The 27,078-nt window shown below is 32.4% G+C and overlaps 1 protein-coding gene across 5 annotated transcripts in view; it reads left to right on the top strand.

The window, feature by feature from the left end:
- The window catches only part of SNX13 (sorting nexin 13), a gene marked incomplete at both ends in the record, with an annotated part of 63,309 nt that overhangs the window by 3,576 nt on the left and 32,655 nt on the right, over positions 1–27,078 (top strand). For 3 of the 5 annotated variants that reach the window (XM_084230048.1, XM_084230050.1, XM_084230046.1), the window contains 10 exons: positions 1,006–1,095; positions 2,110–2,231; positions 10,816–10,937; positions 11,027–11,128; positions 12,353–12,441; positions 16,002–16,085; positions 22,343–22,481; positions 22,861–22,949; positions 25,054–25,153; positions 26,034–26,227. In XM_084230048.1, the coding sequence (XP_084086174.1) occupies positions 1,018–1,095; positions 2,110–2,231; positions 10,816–10,937; positions 11,027–11,128; positions 12,353–12,441; positions 16,002–16,085; positions 22,343–22,481; positions 22,861–22,949; positions 25,054–25,153; positions 26,034–26,227 (1,119 nt within the window). Of the gene's footprint in view, positions 1–1,005; positions 1,096–2,109; positions 2,232–4,909; positions 4,977–10,815; positions 10,938–11,026; positions 11,129–12,352; positions 12,442–16,001; positions 16,086–22,342; positions 22,482–22,860; positions 22,950–25,053; positions 25,154–26,033; positions 26,228–27,078 lie in introns of those variants that run through there. The other 2 variants (XM_084230049.1, XM_084230047.1) reach the window with 2 other exon arrangements.

Here is a 27,078-nt window from a genome sequence, read left to right as displayed (position 1 = left end):
ATAAAAAATTCACCCTATCTTAGTGGTTCATATTGATACTTTTTTTTCCTTTCACTTACAACTTTTAAAATCTCTAAGATTTTATTTCTGTTTTCCTTGAGGACTCCAGTTACATATTCTTTGAGCTTATTCACCAATTTTGCTGAAAAAAATGAACTTTTTAGTAAATTATTTCTTACCCATCCATAGTTTCCACTCATTTGAGTGGTAGATACAGAGAATGGGAAATATTTTAAGAATTAAGAGACTACACAGTAATAAATCATAGTTGGCTGATTAAGAATTTACAATCTTATTTTATAGTAAGTGGTGTACAAAATAGTAATTTTGGCTTTCTAGTTCTAAAATGATTTTATAAATGCATTTTATGGAAAAAATCTTAGAGATTGCATGTTATAGCCTGAAGCAAGTAATTTATGCACACACACACATTTACACACACTATATATATAAATATATATATGTGTTCATATTTGGGTTTTAGTTTGTATTTTTGAGAAGTGTTTTATTACTTTTCACCCTATTTCTAGGCCACTGATCTTTTGAGGACTACAGAGAAATTGGACTTTTTTTTTTCCTTTGGTTGCTTAATACCATCCCTACATAGAATCAGTACAAATATATTAATTTGACAAATGGTATACAGCTTTGACCTGGGGAGGGATTAAGAAGTGTTTCATAAAGACAATTAATGATTAATTAGACTAACCTAAAACACTGATTTATGTTTTAAAATTTCATTGAATCATGGAAATAATATATCTGTATATTTCCAGTTTTCTCATTTTCTACAATGTTTGTTACTTTTATTAAAATTTTGAAGATAATAATCTCTGCTCCCTGTCCCCCATGTCTCATTTTGTTAACTAGAGTAATGATAATTGTTTTACACTAGTCTCAAGAAATAAGGTTAGTTTTTGACTTGAAAGTAATGACAGGAAGGTAAAATGATTTTAGAGATTTTAAGTCAAGAAACTATGCAATAAAGTATGTTTTTCCTTTAAGTGCTTGGAAGAAATGAAAAGGGAAGCCAGAACAATAAAGATAGATAGAAGATTGACGGGTGCCAATATAATTGATGAACCTCTTCAGCAAGTGAGTTTCAGTATGTGGTATTTGAATTCCATATCTTGTGTTCTAGGTATATTTCTTTTGAAGATATTAAGAAATACTTTCTGCTATTTAATTTGCTGGAAATTCATTATAACTCTATCCTTGGATTCTGTCTTCACTTATTTATGAACTCAGTAGTAATAAGATATTTACTTACTAGTTAAACCTTTTGATTGAATTTGCATTCAGTTTATTGACATATTTTATGTTTCTAGTAATTTTGTAGTTAAAGTGTTACTCTTTAGCTGATCAGGTTTGGCACCAATCAGATATTTTTTCTACTAGCGTTATAACTTTTTAAAATGGGAAATAACTGGTTTGAGCAAAAAATACTAAAAAATTAGATTTAAAAGATTATTCTCCATCTGAATGTTTTATATTGATGTTAGTTTGATTATATAAGGGTTATACGTATGTACTTTAAAATTCTTAACATTTATTTTATCTGATTTGCAAAATATTATATATTAAGTTGTAGAATTTGCTACTTATTGCCTAACTTAAATATATTCATTTGATACTATTGGCAATATCAAAGGTATTAGTATTAAGTGAATTGTCATTTCTGTAATTTAACACCAGTAAAACTGATAATAGCATCTTGGAATAATGGTTCCTTTTTGAGATTAGGGTCCATTATTTTAGTTCTCATTATTTCAGTTCTCATTAAACCTCTTCATTATATAAAGCACTAAAAGTTTGTTGTTGTTTTTTTCCTGTGAACTCCATGTTTACTTGAATTTGGGTGAAGTTTGGCCATTGATAACTAGTTTTTAAAAATTGGGAAAATTAATAATTTGGTGTAATGTAATTATTAAAGATTTTGAAATGGCTCTTAGCATTGATTCTCTCATAATGAAGTCAGTTACTTACCACTGCCATTAAGTATTTGAAAAGTAAATGTATTTTGGCAAATAATCCTTGTTTTCATTTGACAGTTTTTCTTTTTAAATTTTAAAACTTGTATTTTTTTGTTGTTAAATATTTCTGTTGTAGGTTATCCAGTTTTCCTTGAGGGATTATGTCCAGTATTGGTATTATACACTAAGTGATGATGAATCTTTTCTCCTCGAAATTAGGCAGACTCTTCAAAATGCACTCATTCAGTTTGCTACTAGGTAAGGTCATAGTATTGTATTTGTGCAGAAAAATGTGAATACATTGTTTGTATCAATAGGAAAATAGCTGTTTAATGGGTGGAGAAAATTGTGATTAAAAGGTAAGTAGAACACTATATAATATGGTGAGATAACTCTTGATTATCTCTGAGGTAGAGCTTAAGAACCTATAAGTTAGTCACTAAAATTTAACCTTCACTTTTACAGGATGTTTATTGTGATTAAGCACTGTTCCTCAGTTTGTATGCCAGTTTCGTCCTTGATCCAGTCATGTGACTTTCAAAGCCTTTCACCCTGCTTACTGATAATGCTCCTCCTCCCCTCACATTTAACCAAATACTCTTATTTGAGTGCTATGAAAATTAGTTTCAGTGTAAGCTCTCTTACTTTTGGCACATCCTCCTAGAGAGCAAAGAAACCAAGGGAAGATAAATCAGTGGAGAATACTCAGTTTATTTTCAGAATATAAGTATTAAAAATTGCTTTAGGAAACTCTTCTGAGATATCCTAAAATCCTCACTTTACAAATCCACTTAATATATTTCTGCTCATACAACAAAATTGTTTTAGTGTATATCCTTGCATTTAAAAATGACTTGATTTTGGGTTGGGTGGCATTTCCAATTTCATCTTCCAGAAGTTATTTATTTTTTAAAGAATTTCATGTTTGTATGAGTTTGCAATTTTGACTTTTTTTATTGGGGCTGTGTTAATTTATAGCCTTATAGAGGTTTTTGGTGTATGTTTTCTTTCCTCAGCTATTATATATATCACACTATGTCCACCACCAAATATCCATTCACCATATACAACCAACTTACTAGACTCGCCTACCCATTTCTTCCACTGACCTTCCCCTCTGGTAACCACCTTTCTGTTGCCAGAGTCTAAGTGTTTGCTTTTGTTTTGTTTGTTCATTTGCTTTATTTTTTTCTATTACACAAGCAAGTGAAATATGTGGTATTTGTCTTTCTTTTTCTGACTTATATTACTTAGCCTAATTCACTCAGGGTCCACCCCTGTTGTTGTAAATGACAAGTTTTCATCATTTTTGGTGGCTGATTAGTATTCAATATATACATTATATGTGTGTATAATGTGTATAATGTGTATATATATTTTATATATATATATATATATACACACACCACATTCTTCATTATTCATTAATCTGTCACTGAGCGCTTGGGTTGTTTCCATAGCCTAGCTATTGTGAATAGTGCTGCAGTGAGCATGGGGGTGCTTACATCTTTTTGAATAAGAGTTTTCATTTGCTTTAGCTAAATACACAAAAGTGGGATTACTGGATCATATGGTAGTACAATTTTCAATTTTTTTTAGAAATCTACCATACTGTTTTCCACAGTGACTCTTGTATAGGGAACTTAACCAGGGTCCCATAAAGGCCTATAGATGTATGCAAAACTTTTCCCTTCTACTTGAGTGTCTCCATAGATTTCATTTTTTAAAGGGCCTATGAAAATGAAACCAGAAGGATTTAAAAATCACTGAAATCCACTGTTCATATTTATATGTCACTTTGGGGAAATAAGTATAGCATGTCATAGTAAAATGAAATGTGAATTTTGAAACATAATGTGAAGAAAAATATATAGGAGAGTCTGAAGTCCTAGCATTGAACTTTAGCTGTATTAGTTATTAAGCTCTGGGACCTTTAGTGGGCAAAACATGTAAGTTCTTTGAGTTTGGGGGTAATCTATATCTACTTATAGGTTGTTATTAGGATTGAATGACATCACATGTGAGAGAATACTTTTGTAATGATTTAACTCCTGATGTTAATTAACATAGTATCTATCCCCAGTAACAGTTTGGAGAAGTAAATCTTCCTAGATTTTTCTTGAATTGTCTGCAGAATTTGGGCGCAAATTAGGCTAGGATTTAAGGGGATGAATACTTCATAACATATTCTAATTCCTTCTTCAAGTAAGATGTTATGACCAGAAGTCCAGGAAGATCTATATTATAATTCTACCTATACCATTAAATTACAGTGCACTTAAAAGAAAATTACTTAACATGTTTGTAAAGCAATAATATATAGTACTTACTACAAACTTGGAGTTGTGTGGAGCAAATGAGTTTATGTGCATGAAACATTTCTTGAAGTATTTCTTAATAAATAAACGACATTTTGGGTCCTTCTGGGTGGCGCAGTAGGTTGAGCACAGCACTGTGAGACTGTCTACAGCCTCTGCAGCACAGGTTCGATTCCCAGCTGGTCAGGGAGATACCCACATGGCACAGCATACCTCTCCTGTCTCTCACACTGTTCCCCTCAGCAGTGTTTTTGGTTGTCTGCCTGATCTGTTCCCTGCTCTCCCTTTGTCTCTGGTGAGTTCCCTCACCCTCCCGCTCCTCTGGCCTGTATCCCAGTTCTTGTATAAATAAAAAAAATATTTTAAAAAAATGACATTTTGAACAAGTTATTTGATATGCATATGTGCTTGGTTCTTATATAATTATCATTGATAAATATACTTTTAAGAGGCTTTTATATATTTATAAACAAACTAGAAAATATGCGCTGCCATGCTTATTATTTTAGTCATTTCTGTGGAAAAATATAGTGGCATCAGAAACGTAAAATTCAGAATTCTTTCTCTGGTAGAAATCTATTTTTACTTCAGTCATTTTACATAAAGGTCCTTTTTCAGGAAAGTATTCTACCAACAATGTTAAGATCTTCTTTAATGTCAAACAGTTATCTCCACCTCTAGTCAGGCAAGACTACATGATATCATTTACATATAATAGAATATCATTCTTCTTTCTTTCCTCCATTTGAACACTACATTCATCAAGACTTGCTCTTAGTGTAGCTTTTAAAATTAATCCTTTATAAATAATAGCATATCAGTTAAACTGTATTTCTGTGTGTGGTTATCTTCAACAAATTAAGCTGTTTTTGGAATGGTACCAATTGTAGCGGAAACTCTCTTAACTCATCTTTTGTTAGTATTCTCCATTCCCTGTGAAAGACATTGGCTCATACCTCTAGCATTAAAACTAGGCTAATAGATCACTTGCTAGTACTTTTGACCACTCTTTTCCCACCTTTTGAGTTTGAAGCTTATCAGAAATCAATTGTGTGATGCCTGGGCCCTACCCCCAGAAGTTCTGATAAAATTGATCTATGATATGAGCTCAACATGTGTGACTTAGAGAGTAAAGGTAATCAAGTGTGTTAAAAAAAAAACCTTTATTTGTCTCTGAGCGTATATATCCCAGCTATAATTTCTAATCAGATAATTTAATCTGCCCCTACATAGGTAGAATAAAATGAGTATGGCAAGTTTTGAAATATGAGAGTTTACATTTCTCTGAAAACTAAATTGCTTGCTTTGGAATTTTATTCAAAGCTATACTAAATGTATTATAGTTGGATTAGGTGTGCAAAATACAACTGTAAAATACATACAAAAAGTCTTAGCTCTACATTCACATTTTTTTACATGTCTTTAATAGTGCCATTTTAATAAACTAGAAACTGTATCTTTTGCATTATGGAAATGGGTTATTCAAGACAAAGTCCACATTAATATTACTTAGCAAAACCTGAGTCAAAGAAAAGGTCTTAGGTCTACATTGTAAGATTTATATGTTTTAAGGTAGAATTAAGCATATTCACAGTGCCCTCCTCTGATCAATTATTATTATTTATTTATTGTTATTGAAGTACACTATGGTTTTACAACCTTGTTAGTGTTTTGACAGTACAGGATTTCCCCTTACAGGTGTAGTCACTGTAGTACTCCCACCACCAAAGCATCCACAGCCCTCTACTATTATACTCTACCCCCACTCTTTCCCTCCATCCTCTCATTCTCACTCCCTTCCTTCCCCCTCTGAAAGCTACAGATCAGTTCACCTTTCAAAGGCTGGTTTTAAAATATGTCTTTGACCCTTTGCTTGGTTTTTCTATATTCTATATATGTGACACCATGTAAGTGGTATTTATTTATTTTCTCTTCCTGGCTTATTTTGCTTAGCCTAATCCCTTCCAGCTCTATCCATGTTAGTGCAAATGACGAGTTTATCTTTTTTGATTGCTAAGCAGTATTCCATTGTGTGTATATATTACATCTTGTTGATCAGTTATGTTGATATACTTACCATCTGTCAGTTTTCCATGTATTGTGTGTATATCACAGACTCTTAAAGCTATAAATGTCCTTAGAGAGAAAAAACCTTGGGAAGTGATGTGACTTCCTGAATTTCACAACTAATGAAATGACTACTCTTTTACTTGAGTAATGGGCATATATTCCAGTCCAGTATTTCTTTACAGAAATACTTAATTGGGGCCTCCCCTGGTGGTGCAGGCGGTTGAGCGCTGCGCTGTGAAGCTGTTTGCGGCCTCTGCAGCGCCAGTTCGATCCCTGCCGGCTGGCGAGGGTGCCACATGGCACGGCAGACCTCTCCTGTCATGCCCGCTGCTCCCCTCAGCAGTGTATTTTGTCATCTGCCTGTTCTGTTCCCCACTCTGTCTCTGGTGAATCCTCTCACCCTCCTGCGCATCTGGCCTGTGCCCTGGTTCTTGTATAAAATAAATAATAAATCATAAAAAAAATACTTAATTGATTTTGGTGTTCGGTGGTTTTGTTGTCATTGTTACTGATCATGAGCTGCAGACTGCTGAGAATTGATAAGTCAATGAAGCAGTCTCAATCGTAGTCCATATTTTTGGACCTTCTTGCCTGTTTTAGGCATTGGCATTAAATAAACTTAGGACTTGGAGAGGCAAAAAGAGCTATTTAGTATGTGTTCTTCAGAACTTTAAGAAATAAGCACCTGTTTTATTTACCGTATGTTGCCATTTTCCAACTACCTGTTAATGCTGTGACCTGGAGGAGGATTCAATAAATTAGTATGCATTGAGTTTTTATTTAGAAACTGGGGATGCCACTGTGATCAAAATGAACACAGTAGAATTAAATAGACATGTCTCTGACTTCCTCAGATTTTTATCTCAGCAGTTGAATTTATATAGCAGTTGAATCATTTAACTACAGATTGCAAATGCTATACAAAGTAAAAAATTGATGGTGTAAGAAATATAAATGGAGAATCAAACCTAGTTTGAAGGAATAAGGCAGAGGGTGAGTATCAGTGAAGTTGCATGTGGAATTGACATCTTAGATGAACTCTAAAGTGTAAGTGGGAATTGCCAAATGAATGTTTGGGGAAAGAAGGGAAGTTTGTAGAGCATTGATAAGGTGTGCAAACTTGGTGGTAGGAATAGTCTGTACCTCCTACAGAGGCACTAAGATAAGAAGAGGAATATTTAAGTTTGAGAAATGGAAATTTTGCAGGTCCTTAGAACAGAATGGAAGGAAGAAGATGAAACAGATAATGATGAGGACATAAACAAAGTCTTGGGTAGGCAGAATCTTAAAAGTATTTGTGCTTAGTCCTAAAATCAGTTGAACTGTTTAAGGGTTTTTAAAGCTTTTATTTTGTACTATCATATTTATATTTTTAAAAAGATCTCTCTGACTGCTCTATGGAGAAAGGAATGGATGGGGAGACAAAAGTGGATGTGGGAGAACAATGAAAAGGCCAGGAATGGTGGTTGTAGAGATGGAAGATAAGGGCATACAAAATGTATGTTCAAAGAGGTATACATTTTGTAGATGGAATGTTTTTGCTTTTGTGCTTCAATTAAAACTGCATTGCTTATTTGCTTTCCTAGTTAACTTTAATTCTTACAGCCATTCCATCAAGATACCTAAGCATCAGGAGCCTACTACAAATTGTGTATATAAGGGAGAGTTGAACATATCACCTATTCTTGTGACCAGAGTAAATAGTCTCTTATTTTTCAATTCAAAAAATTAAAGCTGGGCCTCCCCGGTGGCGCAGCAGTTGAGCGCTGGGTTGCGAAACTGCGCGCGGCCTCTGCGGCGCCGGTTCGATCCCCGGCTGCTCCCCGGCCACCGGAGGAGGGTCCCACATGGCGTGCGGACCTCTCCTGCCGCCCGCTGCTCCCCTCAGCAGTGTACTTCGGTCCTTCTGCCTGCTCTGCTCCCCGCTCTGGCTCTGGTGAATTCTCTCACCCTCCCGCCCTTCTGACTGTACCCAGTGCATGTATGGACAGAACAAACAAACAAACCAGCAAACAAATGGATGAAGCATGCCTCTATAAAAAAAAAAAAAAAAAATTAAAGCTTATGAGTAATAACAGTAAAATGAAAGGTAGTTAAAAAATTCATTGTGTACTAATTCAGGTTTTTACTGGAATAGGTATCTTATGGGGGAATATTCTAAATAAAGTGATAATGAAACTTAATTGTGGCCACAGTTTAAAAATAATTGATACTATAAACTCTAATACATCTATGTGAAGATCAATAAAAAGAGAGGTGGCTGTACATAAATGGAATGATTTTTAATAAACTTGTAACACTATTCCATTTGTTACATATTGAGCATACACCATCATTTTAGAAAGTACATTGATGTCACCAGAATATTTTCACATTTTGTTAAGACAAATATTAGAAATCATTAGCAGATGTTTTCCTAATTTACAAATGGGATGCAGTGTATTACTGTTTTTTCTTAACATTCTAACTTAGCAAAGTTCTTTTGTGTTGAGATTTACAAAAGACTGTAAATGTATTCAGTGGAAATAAGTCAAGCAGAGGTGTAGAATACTATATTGCTGCTTTACCCACCTCCAACATATTTGTATATTGAAAGTAGAAATCTATATTTAAAATATAAAGTACTTTTTATATATGTGCATTACTTGTTAATTTTCATCTTCTGTTGAATTGAGATGGTTTTAAAATGTCTTCTGTAATTAGTGAGTTTTGACAGCTTCAATAAATTGTATAAATATCATTGTACCATGAAACAGAACAGATAAGAGAAAGATTGTATATTGTTTTCTTCTAAATTTGTTAGACTGAACCTTTCCATAAGAGCAATGGCCTATATCAAGAAAATTCTGCTTTATAAAATTTTCAAATATAGTGATTATGTATGAATTTTTATGTGAAGATTTTTATAAGATGCTTACACAGACTAATTTTTGTTTTAAGGAAATTCTAGAGACTTCTAGGCTAAAATTGTTACTTTAAGTTTTATGCTACCTAGTTTAATATGTGCTTATAGACACAACTCCTATTCTAAATAATCCTTGAGTTCAGGATACCTTTTTAATGTTAATTTTCTTTTTGCATGTACTTATAGTTTACTTGTTCCATACATGTATATAGCAAAACCATAGTTGTGCATTAAAAATTAATATATCTGGGGCCTCCCCGGTGGCGCAGCGGTTGAGCGTTGGGTTGCGAAGCTGCCCGCGGCCTCTGCGGCGCCGGTTCGATCCCCGGCTGCTCCCCGGCCACCGGAGGAGGGTCCCACATGGCGTGCAGACCTCTCCTGCTGCCCGCTGCTCCCCTCAGCAGTGTACTTCAGTCCTTCTGCCTGCTCTGCTCCCCGCTCTGGCTCTGGTGAATTCTCTCACCCTCCCGCACTTCTGACTGTACCCAGTGCATGTATAAACAAAACAAACAAACCAGCAAACAAATAAATAAAGCATGCCTCTATAAAAAAAAAAAATAATATATCTGTATCAATAGCATGTGTTTTTATTTTGAAAACAGCCATCTGTTTTATTGCTCAGTATCATCACTACCCTTAAAAGTTTTTTCTCAGAAAGTGACAGCAATCAAGTCATCTTCTTCACCAGCTTCTTCATTATATCTGTGTGGGTAATTAGCATAATGAATTATATAGTGTACTTTTTTCTAGTTATCCTGTTGCCTAACTTCTTTTATCTACTTGATATTCCTGAAAGGCTGAATTAATTTTAGTGCTAATGTAAGGAAAATAACATTGAAAAATGTTTAAAATTTTTAACCCAAGGATTGGTATAAATTGTTTTTGACTTATCTGTTGTATTTTCTATTTCACTGGTGTACTATGCTAGCTATGTTTCTTGAGGTCTGTTGCTGTTGAGATAGAGTACTAGGTATGTTAATAAAATTAGCAAGAACCTTTTTCCGGGGTAAATATGACATTTTACAGAATTGTTTTGACTGTAGTTATTTTAAATGGTTACATTTTTAATTGCTAGTATACATAAATAGAAAGCAGTCAGACTCATGCAGAGGTATTTGGTTCAGAACTTGGAAAATTGAAATGAAATCCAAGAAATGTCTCCAATGTTCTTTTAAAAGCAAGCAAAAAAATTCTTAGTTCCCAATATCATCTTATGTCTGGGATAAGAAATTGTGTGATATACCTGTTAGAAGACTCATTTCATATTTCACTGGAATAAAATTATTTTATTTTCAGCACTTAGATTCCACTTTTAAGTGTTAGACATAAAATATACTTCAAATAATAGTGTTTAAAGACTTAGGTAGATTTGCTATGTGTTGGGTCATGCAAAAGAAAGGGATGGGATAGTAATTAGATGAAAATGAGTTAGTATAAATTCATTCTATATGATAATCATGTTGTCTTTCAGTAGTCATTAAAGTGAATTATATTTTTTGATTTTAAAAAAGCATTTATATAATGCTTTACAAAATATGTTTTTTATAAGGTCAAAAGAAATAGACTGGCAACCTTATTTTACTACACGCATTGTAGATGATTTTGGCACACACCTACGAGTATTCAGAAAGGCTCAACAGAAGATAACAGAGAAAGATGACCAAGTTAAAGGTAATGTCTTCATTCCATTTGAAAATGAGAATTTTAAAATCTGTTTTTCTTTATCCTGTTTATCTTGAATGATTCCTTTCTTTGCTCAGGTACAGCAGAAGATCTTGTAGATACGTTCTTTGAAGTTGAAGTTGAAATGGAAAAGGACGTTTGCCGTGATCTAGTGTGCACTTCCCCCAAAGATGAAGAAGGTTTTCTTTGCACTTTAACACTTTTGACAGCATAACAGTTCAAATTAGCTAAAAACAAGTTAGTAGAATCAGTGAAGACATATAAAGGTGTAGTTGTTTTTGTAGGGCAGGTAGTAAAGATACTGTTTGTAACTGATTTTATTCTTTAACTCTTAAAGGTAATTTCTAAATTCTTTTTTCTGTTTTAAAGGTCTTTAAAATTTAAAGATGGTAGTTAAAATTACATCTCTTGTCTTCTTTTAAATTATATAGTAAGTTCTAACATTTTATAATTGTAAATTTACTTTTTGATATGTAGTAATTCATCCTCTTGAATTTATTATTTCTACTTCAAGAAATATGTTACCTTAAAATATTTTCTAAGGGAATGATTATAATAATTTCAAATAAAATGTGTGGATTTGAAGACTTGTCTTTTCTTTGTGGGAGATTAAACCAGATAAGTTTTAGCTGAGGATGTTTTCTTATCCTATTTTTCAACTACTAAGAGTCTTTGCGACTTGGCACATTTTTTGATTAACAGGATCAGCTATATAATTATATTCCCAGGAAGTGTCAGCTAGGAACTACAGAAAAGCATTTCTAGCTTTCAAAATTGACTTCTAGATTTTTTTAAATGTACTCAACTTTTATTTCTTTCTTTCATTCCCTCTTATTCCCTTCTTTACTTTTTATATTTATTGTGCAGTTCAATTTTTAATGCTATTTCAGTATTAATTAAAGATAAGAGATAGGAATGATGATGTTCAGTAGCTCTGTGTAATTGAGCCCTGTTAAATGAATACAATAGAAGAGAATTTTTTTCTTTTGTTATTAACAGCCAAGATAGTAGAAGTTCTTTCTTGAAAGAAAAATTGCAGGTATATTTTTAAACATGCGAATAACTTTTATGTATGCAAAGAATGTGTGGTGTAAGTGCAGAATATGTGGGATAAATTAAAACTATTTGGGGGTAAATAGTACATTTAACTGAAATTTCAATGATTCAAAAAGTATGGTAAAATTGAGCAGAATTTAAAAAAATATTATTTTGCTTAATCATTACTATTTAAGCAACATGGAAAGAATTTTTGAGAACTAGGTATGTGCTAATTAATTATTAAAATAATAAGCCAGCACAATGAGAAAACTGCATATTTCAACTTTTATTTATATATGTTATCTCATGAGTAGGTAAAGATGTCATATTTTCAGTGTTATTATAACTACTTTTCTTATTTCTAGGATTTCTAAGGGATTTGTGTGAGGTCTTACTATATTTATTGCTACCTCCTGGAGATTTCCAGAACAAGATCATGAGATACTTTGTCAGGGTAAGCTTAAACTTTACAAAATAAGTCACACTGTAAAGAGATTGAGAGCATTAATTTAAAAATTTCTGGTCTTTGGACTCTATTATACTCTTAAAAATTATTGAGAACCACCAAGGAACTTTATATGGGTTTTACCTATCAATGTTTACCATATATTTATATATTATAAATTTATTATGTATTAAAAAAGAAAATTAGAAAGTTGAAAATACAAGAATGTATACAAGTCCACATTTCATTAGCTGATTGATGGTATATTCCACCCTGGCTTTTCGTTTTGAAAATACTGCTATATGCTCATGCATAAATGAGAGTGAAAGGGTAATAGTCTCAGTATTATGCTGATTATGGCTTTGATACAAACCCTCTGAAAAGGTATTGGGGAATATTAAAATATTAATATTAAAATATTGAAAATATTTCCCTACTCTCAGAGGTCCCTAAAATCCATTGAGATCTCTTTTATTTAGAGTTAGACATTTGGATTTTTTGGTTATAATACCAGGTATGTTTTAATTTTCTTTAATTTTGTCTTTAAATTACCTAAATTTGGCTAAGTAAGACTTCTGTACAGAAACTTATAAAAAACTGAGCAGCTAAGATTCTACTTCTTGTTATTAGAAAATGAGTAAGTCATAGAAGAACAGTAGTTTTGCATTTTTTACTTACAGGTTATAAACTTTTGCTCTATAACTACATTCTAATGTAAAGGAATATGATTTTGGCTGTGATTGTGAAATGAATGTTAGCTATATTAGATCTTACCCTACTTGAATAGGTGAGGTGAAATTTTCTAGTTTTTGTAAAAATGAAAGTTTGTCATCTATTTAATCCTGCAACACAGATACCCATTCCGGAGGTTTGCTTTAATGCATGTGTGTTATTATTTAAGAAATAATTTCCCAATTCCTACCTAACTCAAGTTCAGTTTATATGCTTCTTAGATGGGTATTAGTAATTTGAAGTGAGGGCAAAATGCAAAATTATCAAGGGTGGTAAATACCTGGCATGTCTTTATCACTGGATTTATATCTACCACTTGAAGAAAGATATTGCTAGTTTCAGTATCTCTTTGTCATCAGAATCTTTGTCTAGTTGGTAGTTCAGACAAGTGTATGAGCAGCATTTCATATGCTTAGCTCTTTTCTTTCTTAAGTTCTTTGTCATTGCTCCCGTTTGACTTCATATCCTTTGGTTTCCTTATCTTGTATTTACCTCTTAAATATCCAAGTTCTTCTATCTTGGACCTGCTTCTTGCTCATCTGTTCCTATGATTTTAAACTCCACCTAAATGCTGATGACTTCCAAATTTGTATCTTTAGTTCAGACTTCCCTTTTGACATCCAGGACACTGACCAGCTGCCCATTGGAATTATCATTTGGTTGGCTCACTGTCCTTTTAAACTTTATATGTCCAATATAGAAATATTAACTTGCTTATATAACCTGTTTTTTTACATTCCAATAAATGATATGACCACTTAGCAATTTTTCAAATGAGTTTTTCCAGAGGTTTACAAGGCCATGCACAATGTTGCTTTGTTTATCTCTCTGGCCTTCATGCCATGCACTCATTATAATTTAAACCATACTGCCTTCTTCTCCAACAAGGCCATATTCTCAATTTGACAGGATTATTTCATATTCTTTTTTTCCTGTGCTCAAGTAATTGCCCTTATTCACTTGGCTAAATTGTATTCTTCCCTCATATTTCATAGACATAGAGATGCTTCCCATAGGCCATATAATCTAAATATCCCTCATAATTCCCTATTTCTGTTGAAGCACCCATTTGTTTTCTGTCATAGCACTTACTATATTTTAAAATCAAAATTTGCTTGCTGTGTTTATTTGTTTGATGACTTTTTTTGCACTAATAGAGCTGTTAAATCCTATAAGGGTAGGGGCTATATCTGTGTCATCATTATGTACCTAGTGATTATCATAGTACCAGGCACATAGCCAATATCAAATCAGAGAAGCAGTTTTAATGCAAGAGGAAATCTGTTTGCCTTCTTGCTGTCTTTGGTGCACATGCTACTGCAGCTTTGAGGATTAAGCTGATTTATATTCTAGCTTAAAATAAGTAGAATTATAAAACAATGAATTTGTTTTGCTATAGATTATCTGAAGATCGCTATATATTTTTTTTGAAGGGGGGTTGGATCTAATCAGAGAATACTGCATTAGCAAATCAGTTTTTTTTCCTCTCTCTTGATTTTTTTAAATTTCAATTTTCTTTTGTTGGAAATTAAATTCAGGTTTTTCCAAAAGATATTTTTGTTCAGATTAAATAAAAGATTAAAGAGTTCTTTCCTATATATATGAATCCTTAGTATTAAATTGTACAAATCACAGTATTTGATTAAGATAATTGCTATCTTATTGCCTTATATGGAAAAAACATTTATTTAAAAGTTCTTGGCCAGAGTGACTTTTTAAGTTTAGGCCTTCATATATGACAGTTGGTGCTTGTATTAAAAAATAGAAATTCTATGAAAATGGTTACTTACTTTGGAATATTTAGAGCTCTCATTAGAACCGGTTTAGAAATTGAGTTTATGATTACAACCAAAATTTCAGAACAATTTTTTGTAAACTTTTTTGTTCCGAAGAAGTACATTTTCAAATTTGAACATATGGAGCCAGAGACATAATTTGAATGATGGAATTATATAAATAATTGCTAAGAAGTTATAGACTAAACTAATCTTGAAAGAATAAACAATGCCTTCAAATTTAAGACTAAAATGTTTTAAAAGATATTTCAGAACAGCTAGTGGAACCTCTATTAGTACCTTTTGGAAATACTAATTTACCATATGGTAACAATTGTCAGAGATTTATACAGCTTACAAAAGTAGAATTTATATAAAATATTTTTCTAAATGAAAATAAAATGAAAGCTACCTTCTATGAATACCAGAAATGGTCCAGGTAAATCAGACTTCCAGAAAGAAGAAATAAATCAATTGATTCTTAATTGGAGTATTGATTCTGTAGTCAGTCCTTGAAGGAATGTTTGAAAAATAATACATAGCATGTACAGCTGCAAAGAATTGAAAGGTGTATTGTAGGGAATGGGGTGTAATTAACATTTATAATTTATTTTCTATTAGGATAGTTTTAAAATAGAGCCAGTATAAAGAATGATAAAGTAGACATTTATGTATGAACTTCCCATTTTAACCAATGTTAATATTTTACTGTAGTTGCTGTGTTCCTTTCTTGGAAGGCAACCACTCTTTCAGTTGCTGTGTACTTTTCCCCTTACTTTTTGTTTTTATGCTTTTAATATAGACATGAAATCATAAACACATATAGTGCCATGTTTTACCTTTAAAAATTGACACGGATGCTAACATGCTGTAGGTATCATTTTGCTTATCTTTCACTCATCTCTAGTTTTTATAAGATTTAAAAGATTTTGTTACCAGGTTTTACTTCTGTGTGAACCATATATTTCTTAATATCTTTGTATTAGGAAATTTATATTAACTTATTGACTTGAGAAATATATGAGGTTAAATTTGTTTTTGTATTTTAAAATTTTTATTCAGGAAATTCTTGCACGAGGAATTCTTCTTCCATTAATAAATCAACTCAGTGATCCTGATTATATTAATCAATATATCATATGGATGGTAAGTGCTTACTGAAATAACTGTTTTAAAATGTAAAAATATGGTTAAATGATTAGGATGATTAAGCAACAATTTGTTAATTAAGTATATATCTGAAGATAATGTTTATATTTTCAATATTTGTTTGCTAATACATTGAAGTATTAGCTATTTTTTTAAAGGAGTGTATTGATAAGATAATCTTCCTCACAATTTTTGTGCTGTTACTACTTATTTAAATGGAAAGATATATTTTACTGCCTGTGGTATAGGTAATTTTTTTTAAGATTTATTTTTATTTATGCATAACAAGAATTGGGGTGTATGCCACAGGTGCTCACCAGAGACAGAGTGGGGAACAGAACAGGCAGATCTACTGAAATATACTGCTGAGGGGGAGCAGTGGGCAAGACAGGGCAGGTCTGCTGCACCATGTGGATTAGCTCCCTGGCCCAGGATCAAACTCTTGCCATAGTGGCTGGTGATAGCTTGATTGTGCTAAGACTTTAACCCCTGCACCACCAGGGAGGTCCTAGGTAATATTTTTTTTAAAGCTGCTATTTGGTTTTAAATACAGCTTATGATCTGAACTACTTAATGTTATGTACTTAGATTTTGTTGTATATAGTGGAGGAACATGGGGAGGAAAGAACAGTTGACTAAGAATTGGAAAATCTGTATTCTAAATGTTTTTGTAAATTCCTTAGTTTGTCGTTAAGCAGATAACTTTGAGTTTTCTCATCTTTTCCACATTATCAAATAGTGATTATTGAGTTAACTAGCTCTGTATTCTGATTTTATATATTTCTTTAAAAAAAGTTTTTTTATTTATTTATACTAGAAGCACTGGGTACAGTCAGAGGCACGGGAGGGTGAGAGAATTCACTGGAGCCAGAGCGGAGAGTAGAACAGGCAGAGTGACGAAGTACACTGCTGAGGGGAGCAGCGGGCGGCAGGAGAGGTCTGCGCGCCGTGTGGGACTCTCGCCCAGCGGCCGGGGATCGAACCGGCGCTGCAGAGGCTGCAGGCAGCTTCACAACCCAGCGCTCAACTGCTGCGCCGCTGGGGAGGCCCTATATATTTCTTATTATAATTGCTTTTTCAATAAATTCATGATCAAGAAAGAGTTGCAAATAGGGCATTGATGGAATACAGTGATGTATACTTTTAGATCACTGATTCATTTTCTAAAGCATGGGATTTCTTCTCTGTGGTTGCCTTCTATTAACTCAGTCTATTTTCCTAGGAAAAGTACTTGATCTTTGTTCTCCCATAACCATTCTCAGACTTGTCATTATTTTATTGTAGTTGTTATAATTTCTGCCAGATTGTGGCTACTGCAGGCAGAAATTATTTTACTAATTTTGTATTTCTAGAGCCTTCCATGGAGGTCACTGAATTTAATTTTTCTTTTATCAATTTTTTTAGACTTATTTGGTTCTATTAAGAGCTTAAAGGTAAAAGCAAGATAAAGTGATAAAAGTATGCATATCCTCATAATTGAAATTAAAAACAACATATCCTTTTGTTAGGTATTCTACTCCTGAAATTTATACTAAAATAATAATGAACAAGTTTACCTCATATCATATTTAAGTCTGTTATTGACAACATTGACTTATATTGGTAAAAAACTAAAACTAATTTGTGTTCCATGTAGAATATTGGTTTAAAATATTATAGAATATTTATGACAGAATAGAATGCAGTCATTAAAAATAGCAGTTGTAGTACATCTTTAAAAAAAATTTTTAACGTTTTTTTCCCCACTACCTTATCCTTGCTCTATAACTTCAGAGCATTCATATTACTTATTGATATCCTCTGGTTTTTGAAAGTGTTTTACATTATGAAGTCATCTGCTTTGTAAATGTCCAGTATTTTATGTTACTGTTAACTTGTTTTGCTATACATAATTCTCTCAAATTCCCTCAATTTTGTTGAAAATAGCTGCATTTCATCCTTTCTTAATGGCTTTATAGTACTCGGTGGCAGGAATGTACTATATTATCTTGATCCAGTTGTCTGTCAGTGGACATTTAGGCTGATTCCATGTCCTAGCTATTATAAATATAAGATGATTATTATGGAATATTCAAGTTTTTGTGTTAATGACTTCATATTGTTTGCATATATGCCCAAGAGTGGGATTGCTGAGTCTTTTTGATTATATTAATCTCCCCATCCATGAGCATTGGATAGCCTTGCATCTTGCTATGTTTTTATCTAATTCTTTGAGTAACACTTTGTACCTCACACTCTATAGTTCTTTTGCCTCCTTAAGTAGATATAGACGCATTAAATTCTTTTCGAGTCAGTCGTAATGTAGTTATTTTCCTAGTTTCTTTTACCTCTTATTCTTTGTATATTAAAAGACTATGGATTTTGTATGTTGATTTTTTTTTATGACCTGACACTTTGTTATATTCATCTGTTGTTTCTAGTAACTTCTTTTTTTTTTTTTAAGATTTATTTATTTATTTATACAAGAGCTGGGGTACAGGCCAGATGCGCGGGAGGGTGAGAGGAGTCACCAGAGACAGAGCCGGGAACAGAACAGGCAGACTGACAAAATACACTGCTGAGGGGAGCAGCAGGCGAGACAGGAGATGTCTGCCGCGCCATGTGGAACCCTCTCCGGCCAGCCGGGATCGAACCGGTGCTCCAGAGGCTGCAGACAGCTTCACAGCGCTGCGCCCAACCTGCTGCACCACCAGAGGAGGCCCTGTTTCTAGTAACTTCTTGATGGAGTCTTTAGCCTTCTCTATGTTGTATATTACTTGCAAATAGTGATAGTTTCACTCTTCTCTTTTCTGAATTGTATATCCTTTATTGCCTGTTTTTGTCTGATAGCTCTGGCCAAAACTAACCCCTTTCACTAAGTTAAACAGAAGACGTGACATTGGGCATCCTTGTCTTGTTCCTGAGCCTAGAAAAAGCTTTCAGTTATTTGCCATTAAATATCATGTTCACAATTGGTTTGTGATATATGGCCTTTTATATATTAGGGTAGGTTCCTTCTTTTCCTCTCTTGTTTAGAGCTTTTATCATAAATGGGTGCTGAATCTTATCAAGTGCTTTCTCTCTGCCTATTTATATTATTATGTGATTTTTAGGTTTGTTTTTGTTTATATTATGTGTTACATTGATTGATTTACATATATTAGATTTTCCCTGCATCCCTGGTATAAATCCCATGTGATCATGGTATATCAACCTTGTGGTATACTGTTGAATTTGATTTGCTAATATTTTGTTGAGGGTTTTTGCATCGATTGCATTATTCAGGTATATTGGTCTATAATTTTCTTGTGTTTCGTTTGTCTGGTTTCCGTATTAGGGTAATGTTTGCATTGTAAAATGTATTATGGCAGATTCCTTCTTGTATTTTTAAGAGCAATTTGAGAAAGATGGACATTAGTTCTTTGAAAGTTTGCTAAAATTCATATTTAAGTCATCTCATCAGTCTTTTGAGAAGAATTTTTTTTTTATTGCTGTTTCAATTACATGTTTGTGCTTGGTTTGTTCAGCTCATCTGTTACTTGTAGATTAGTAGTCTTAGTGATTATATCTAGAAATTTGTCCATTTTTTAAAGATTATAAAATTTATTGCATATAGTTGGTCATAGTAATCTAGTAAGAACCTTTGGATTCTTTGGATTTCTGTGCTTTCTCTTTTGTTTGTGACTGTTTATTATGTTCTTTTTTCATTTCTCTTTTTGTTAGTATAGTTAAAAGCTTATATTTTTTGTTAATCTTGAAGAACTAGCTTTTTTTTTTTGTAATTACCCTTTTGAACTATATTTACTTATTTCTGCTCTCACACTTATTGCTTGCTTTTATCTTTTGGTCTTTTTGTTCCTCTTTTTCAAGTTGCTTTAGGTGTGGTATTTTAATTGGTATTTTTCTTGTTTCTTAATATGAACCTGCATTGCAATTGTCTTCCCTCTTAATACTGCTTTTGCTGCATTTCATAGTTTCTCATACCTTGTATCATCATTTTTATCTCAAATTGTTTCTGGATTTCCTCTTCGATTTCTTCTTTTACCCAAGATCTATTGTTTAGTTTCTGTGTATTCATCTTCTCTCTTTAAATTTTCTTATTCTCAGTTTCTGATTTTATGGCATTATGATCAGAGAGAATATTTGGGTATAATTTAAATCTGGTTTTATTGACAGTTGACTTGTGTCCCAAGATATGATCTATTCTCGAAAATGTTCCATGTACATTTGAAAAAAAGTTACATGCAATGTGTTTTGGGTGGAATGCTCTGTAAATATTTGTTAGTTTTATTTAGTCTAGCTCCTCATTTAAGGCTGTTGTTTATTTATTCTTTTTCCTATTAATCAGTCCATTGTTGTGAGTTTTTACGGTCTCCTAATATTAGGGTGTTGTTATCAATATCTTTTTTTAGTTCTCGTATTAATTGTTGTGTGTTTGTGCTTCATCATTCAGTGCATAGATATTTATGAGTGTTATTTTTTATTATTCTATTAGACCTATAATCCTAATATAGTGTCTGTCTTTTATTACTATTTTTAATCTGAAGTCTATTTTCCCACATTAGTTTAGCTCCCCCAGATTATTTTCGGTTGCCTTTGCATTTATAATTTCTACCAGCCTATAACTCTTAAGTGTGTGCTTATCTTTGTAAGATGATTTCTTGTAAACAACAGAAGGTTGGTCTTTGTTTTGAAATCCATTCAATCATTCTACATTTTAACTCGTGAATTCTTTCCATTTATGTTTAAAGAGACTGTTGAGACATAAAGTGCTCACTGCTGTTTTGTTATGTTTTGCTATTTAGGTCTTTTTGTTTTTCAATGAAAGGAACTGATCACTGTTGTACTTTGTAGTAAACTTTCAGAAAATATGAAGAATATATTAATAAAGGATTTTAGCCTGCTTTGCTCTCTAGCTTATACTCTGACACTATATCAGGAGTCATTTATACATAGGTATTATAAAATTCAAATGAGCTTTATTTTAGTTTTTTAACTCATAAATTATTGTGTTAATGATACCTTACCATGTAGTTTATTTTTATTTGAGAGGAAAGGTTTAGGGCACTGTAATATAATTCACTATAATAGTGAATTTATATTAGCTCTTAACAAAGTATTTGTGAAACCCAACAACAATTTTAGATTTTTAAGTAATTTCTAAATAGTAGTACAGACAAATTTGCATTATTATTCTCTAAATATGTATGTCATTTCTTTTAAAGACAATGTTAATGTCGAGTCTTATTTTTGACTGTGGCATATATCACCTATTATGTTCATTTTGTTACCTCCAATTGGAGCAGGCACTTGAACAGCTGTTTACTTTTTTCTTCATGCATTCTTAGTAAATCTTGTCTTTAATAACTTCTTTTTGTTTTATAATTGTAGTTAAATTTATATAAAATGGAAGAAATACCCAGTATTCCAAACTTGTGCTATAATTCTTGTTTACTAGAACTGTTTGAGAGGTCTGGTCTGTCTTTTTTGTTGTGGTTAATCTGTATATCTGTGATGACTAATGCTATTGAGTCAATGCATATGCTTATTGGCCAGTTTTTTTCACAGTTCTGGCTGGACATATACAAACTCCAGTTCTTTGACTCCTTATTAAGAATGAATAATATCTTGACCTTTTCACAGTTCCCCTTAATGTTTGATTTAGCTTAAATTTAACTGACATAGTGATTAGTGTTTTTTTATTAGCATTCTCAACTACCTATTTGCTCTCATCTTGCTTGGTAAAACCATATCTTGATTATATACACCTAACTTTCTACTTCATTTCATTTCTTACACAGCAAAGTAACTAGAAAAAGACAAAAAATAATAGTTACTTCTATCATCACATTGATTCTGTTAAATTTAAGACAGAGAATGCTGCTCTGTTTAAAACTCTCCAGTTTATATTCCATTCAGTGTGAAAACCACATTTGCTATACCTTACACAGTCATCCTCTATTACCAATGATCTTGTTTTCTGTTCCTCTGCTTGCTTTTCTATTCCTCAGCCAACATGGCTTCCTTGCTATCATCAGACATCCTGAGCATACTTTCTGTGCAAGCTAGCATGCTATAATTTTGCTTACTTTGTTTACAGTCTATGGCTTATTAGAATTTAAGTGCAACGAGTATAGTTATTTTCATTTTGTATTGTGTTATAAACACTGGGGGAAAATGTCAGTTTACCAGGCACATGGATGGCTCTCAAGATTGTGCTTTCCCCTTAATAGATGAACACCCCTCCCACCTGCTTTTTTAAACTTCATTTTCAGATCCGTGAATCTAATTGCAACTATGAGGCCTTTATGAACATTATTAAATTGAGTGACAATATTGGAGAGCTAGAAGCAGTTAGAGATAAGGCAGCAGAAGAATTACAGTATCTTCGATCTCTTGATACAGCTGGTGATGGTAAGTAACTTAACTGAAAATATTTTACATCTTTAGTTATAACTATGTTTTCAAACAAAACATTAATTTACCCAACTGTGAGTTTATGCTATTAGTTGCTTCCCCACCTTTGCTGAATCTAAATCTGTTAGCATGTACTAAGAATAAAGCATTATAATTTTCTGAACTTGAGATTATTAACTATTATTTATAGTGCCCTATCTTGTAATTGTCATGATTTGATTTTAAATAGGTTTGCTAAAATTTCAAATTTTCTTTTATTAAATAAAATAATTGTATATTCATTGGTTTTCATGGTAAATCACTGTGTGAGTTTGAAGTATTTTATAGATAGTATTACTGCTTTGTATTTAGACAATAATCATTTGTTTGTTTTTAGATATCAACACTATTAAGAATCAAATAAACAGCTTATTATTTGTAAAGAAAGTATGTGATTCAAGGATACAGCGGTTGCAGTCAGGCAAAGTAAGTAAAATACTTTTTGAATTAATGTTTATGTTATGTTAATATTAAAATATATTAATTGAAATGGTTAGCAAATAACTAAAAGAAGGATATTAATTAGTATAGCACTCTTCAAAAGAACTTTTAGAGAAAATTTCCCTGTATACAATGTGTGACCGTTATTTGTTTAACTAACCTAAGGAAATTAAGTATTGCCTGAAAAATACAAAAGTGATTAATTAAAAGCTTTGCTTTATTTCTTGATTTATTCTTCTACTTATTATTTATTAATAATTCAATATCTGTTGAATTTTGTGCATTGAGCACCATTGTAGATGAACCTAATAGACAAAATTTTTGATGTAGTTTACATTTTACAGAGTCAGAAAATAAATCAAAAGGTAAATTGATGTGTAACGTCCAAAAACATAGAAAAAAAGAATGTAAAGAACATTAAAAGTAAATTAGATAGATATTGTCTAGGAGTGTTTTAGGGATAGGTGTTGAGATATTTGGTGATGTTTAAACATATGTCTAAATAATGTGGAGAAGTCTTAGGGATATCTTTTTAAGAATCAGTCAAGGTGGGAGCAAATTTAAAGGCTCTGCAATAGAAAAAGTACTGAATGAGTTAGTGGTCAGTGTGACTGGTGTGGAATGAATGAGAAGAATTATAGTGGGAATGCGATGGAAGAGAATTCTCAGAGGCTAGATACATGCCATATAAGATAGTTTTAAATTCTGATTGTGATGGGAATCTACTGGAGATTTAAAGTGATTACTTTGGCTCTTTATGATAAATTATGGCAGAGTGATGGTGAAAGAATGGAAACTAAAAGATTGTTTATAAGGCTGCTGTTTTAGTCCAGTAAGAAATGCTTGTGGAGGTTGTGAAAAGTAATTAGAGAAGGGATGTAATGCTAACAAGATTTGTAAATGGATTAAATATAGGGGGAGAAAGAAAAAAAGGACTCAAGGTTAATTCCTGAGTTTTTTGGCCTGAGTAACTGTAAATAGTGTTGCTATTTATTCACAGGTTTGAAACTGAGGCAGGAGGAGGCTTGGAAGAGAGAATCAAGTACTGGATGTTCTAAATTGAGATTTTTGTTCAGCATTCAAGTAGACGGGCTTATTTGTAAATTCAAGTTCAAACAAAAGTTTAGTAATGGAGATAAACTTTGAGAATCCTTAGGATTATCAGATGTTTATTTAAGTTAAGAGACTGGATTAGGTTGTCTAAAAGAGTGTTAGTAAGAAGATACCAAGGACTCAGTCTTGAGACATACGAGTACTAGAGTTTAAGGTGAGCTGGAAGAGCTAACCAAAGAAACAATAAATAACTAGCGAGATTGAAAAAAATCCTAGGAGTGTGATAATCCTAAAAGCCAAGTATAGAAAGGATTTAAAGAAGAAATAGTAGATCAGATATGGCAAAGACTACCAATAAATGGAAGATTTAGAATTGACTATTGGGATTGCCAGTATGGGCATTATTGATAATCTGATGACAGCATTATGGTGGAGTAGTAGAGAGAAAATCTGATTCAGGTCAGTACAGGAGAAAATGGGAAGAGATGAATTAGAAATAGTAACTTGTTTTACATTGAAAATTGTAATTTGCTATTTATATATCTAAAAAGAACTTTATTTTCTATAGTTATTGTGGAGTTTTTAGTTTGTTAAGTAAAAAATTAATCTTTGGTAATATTTTCTGTTTACCCAGTATGTCGACTTCAATCTATGCCTGAGAATATTGAAATTTCCTTATTTTTGAGTGATCGTAGCAGTAGCACTTTTGCCCTTTATGTCTTAAAATATTTAGTTTTGTTTCAAGGATGTAGAGGCAGAAACTACTTGAAAATACAGCTATTTATATTTGTTTTGTTTTGAAATAAATGATGAGCATTTTTCATACATTTAATGTATATTTACTGAACAACTCTAAGAGATCTCCAGGAAATTAACTGAAGCCAAATGGTTTTATTTTTGTGTCCACATATGTCATCAGAAGGGAAGAAAGTTTTACTTTTGTTTCATTGTAATTTAATTTTTATATTTGTTTAAAAATATTTAACCTAATGAGTGAATAGATGAAAAATTCACCTACATTCACTGTTATTTTTAGGAAATAAATACTGTGAAACTGGCAGCAAATTTTGGGAAACTTTGCATAGTCCCCCTGGAAAGCATTCTTGTAGACAATGTTGCACTACAATTTTTTATGGGTAGGTAAATATATTTCATGACGTTATATAGCTCTTGAAAGTTTTAATAGTTGTATTTTTAAATTTTAAATAATTCATATTTAGCATGCCAAATATATTTCTCCCCTACCCTCTTTCTCTGAAATGTTCTTTTTTTCTTTGGAAACCTTAGAAGGTAAAGACTTGGGGCGGGAGGGGAGGTGGGTAGGAAAATGTGCTTGTTACAACTCTAAAGTGCATTTGCCACATGGGTTTTAAAATAAAACCTAGGGTGAATCTACTATGAATTTAAATTATTGAAAAAGTACTTTTTAAGTAATACATGGTATATATAATTCATATGTAGCATGCCAGATATATTTGTTTATATCTTTATTTTGCATAAATGGGGAAGGGACTTTTTTAATGCTATTTTGAACATATATAATCATTTAATACACATTTATATTATAGCAACATTACTTTTTTCTGGGGGACATTTTCAGCAAAACTCCTGATTATTCATTTTCATGATCAAAAATATAAATGCTTGTTGAGGACTCAGTGCCTTATTTTTAATACTTACAGAAATATTAATTTTACAGTTAATCTTTACTGAGAGCAGAAGCTGCATATTGGTGAAGTAATTTATTTCTTGTGAAGTAGTTTTATTCCCTAGATATTTTATCATGAAAAATTAGATTTAAAAAAAAAGTGCTGCCATTTGCATTTCCTATATAATTGGTCTTTTTAGCTTAACCAGTTTATAACTATTTTGTCACTTCAGTCATTTGCTTAATATCTTCAATGTGTAGAGTTTTAAGCATTTGAAACTTTCTTTCTGACCTATTTGTCATATAGCTACATGTATCCCAAAATATATGGCATTAATATCTGTGTTATTGTACATTTTATTTGGTAGATTACATGCAGCAAACTGGAGGTCAAGCACATCTTTTTTTCTGGATGACAGTGGAAGGATACCGGGTTACAGCCCAACAGCAGCTAGAGGTTTTATTAAGTCGTCAGAAAGATGGAAAATATCAAACCAACCAAACCAAAGGTCTTTTAAGAGCAGCTGCTGTTGGAATTTATGAACAGTATTTGTCAGAAAAGGTGAGTATACTTTTCGATTACTGTTTTGTTACCTTCTTTGATACTATTGGCAATAATAATTTTTGTAAAACTTATTATAGCCATTACTCATGCTAAGTGCAAAACATTTTACCTCACGTTGTCTTTTTTAACATAGCATTTCTATTTTGTGTTATTGTACTCATTTTATAGGTGAAGAAACTGACTTTTAGAAAATTGAGTTAACTGACCAACATCATGCAAACATTTCTCTCTAGAACCTTGAGAACCACAAATTCAAAAGTTGACATACTAAAGATGACCATATTCTTGACTTTTTAGAATTTTTACTTTAAATAATTTTTCACATTAAACATCAGTTTTATTTTTGCATAATATCTGTTACATTATATACCTTGAAATGAAAGTTTTGGAAACAAATTAGCTTTTCCTATTTCCTTCCCATCTCATACTGGAACTTCACTGCATTATTAAATCAAATTTTAGACAAGGGTCCTTTTTTTTAAAGATTTATTTATTTATGCATACAAGAACTGGGGTACAGGCCAGAGGTATGGGGGGTGAGACGTTTCACCAGAGACAGAGTGGGGAACAGAACAGGCAGACTGACTGAAATACACTGCTGAGGGAAGCAGCAGGGGTGAGTCAGGAGAGGTCTGCTGTGCCATGTGGGTATCTCCCTGGCCTGGGATCAAACTTTTGCTGCAGTGGCTGCGGACAGATTCATAGATTTTTGTCCTAACCCCTTGCACCACCAGGGAGGCCCAAGGGAGGGGGGTGTCCTTCTTTTAAAGGCCACTAAAAAGGATTGTTTCTAGTGTTAAATAAGTAATAAATGGCTTATTCTTTAGCAATTATATTGAATATCCATC

The sequence above is a fragment of the Talpa europaea genome, assembly GCF_964194135.1.
Source record: "Talpa europaea genome assembly, chromosome: 3".
Classification (NCBI taxonomy): Eukaryota; Metazoa; Chordata; class Mammalia; order Eulipotyphla; family Talpidae; genus Talpa; species Talpa europaea.
The sequence above is the reverse complement of the archived record's forward strand: the minus strand, read 5'-3'. Positions and strand labels throughout refer to the sequence as shown.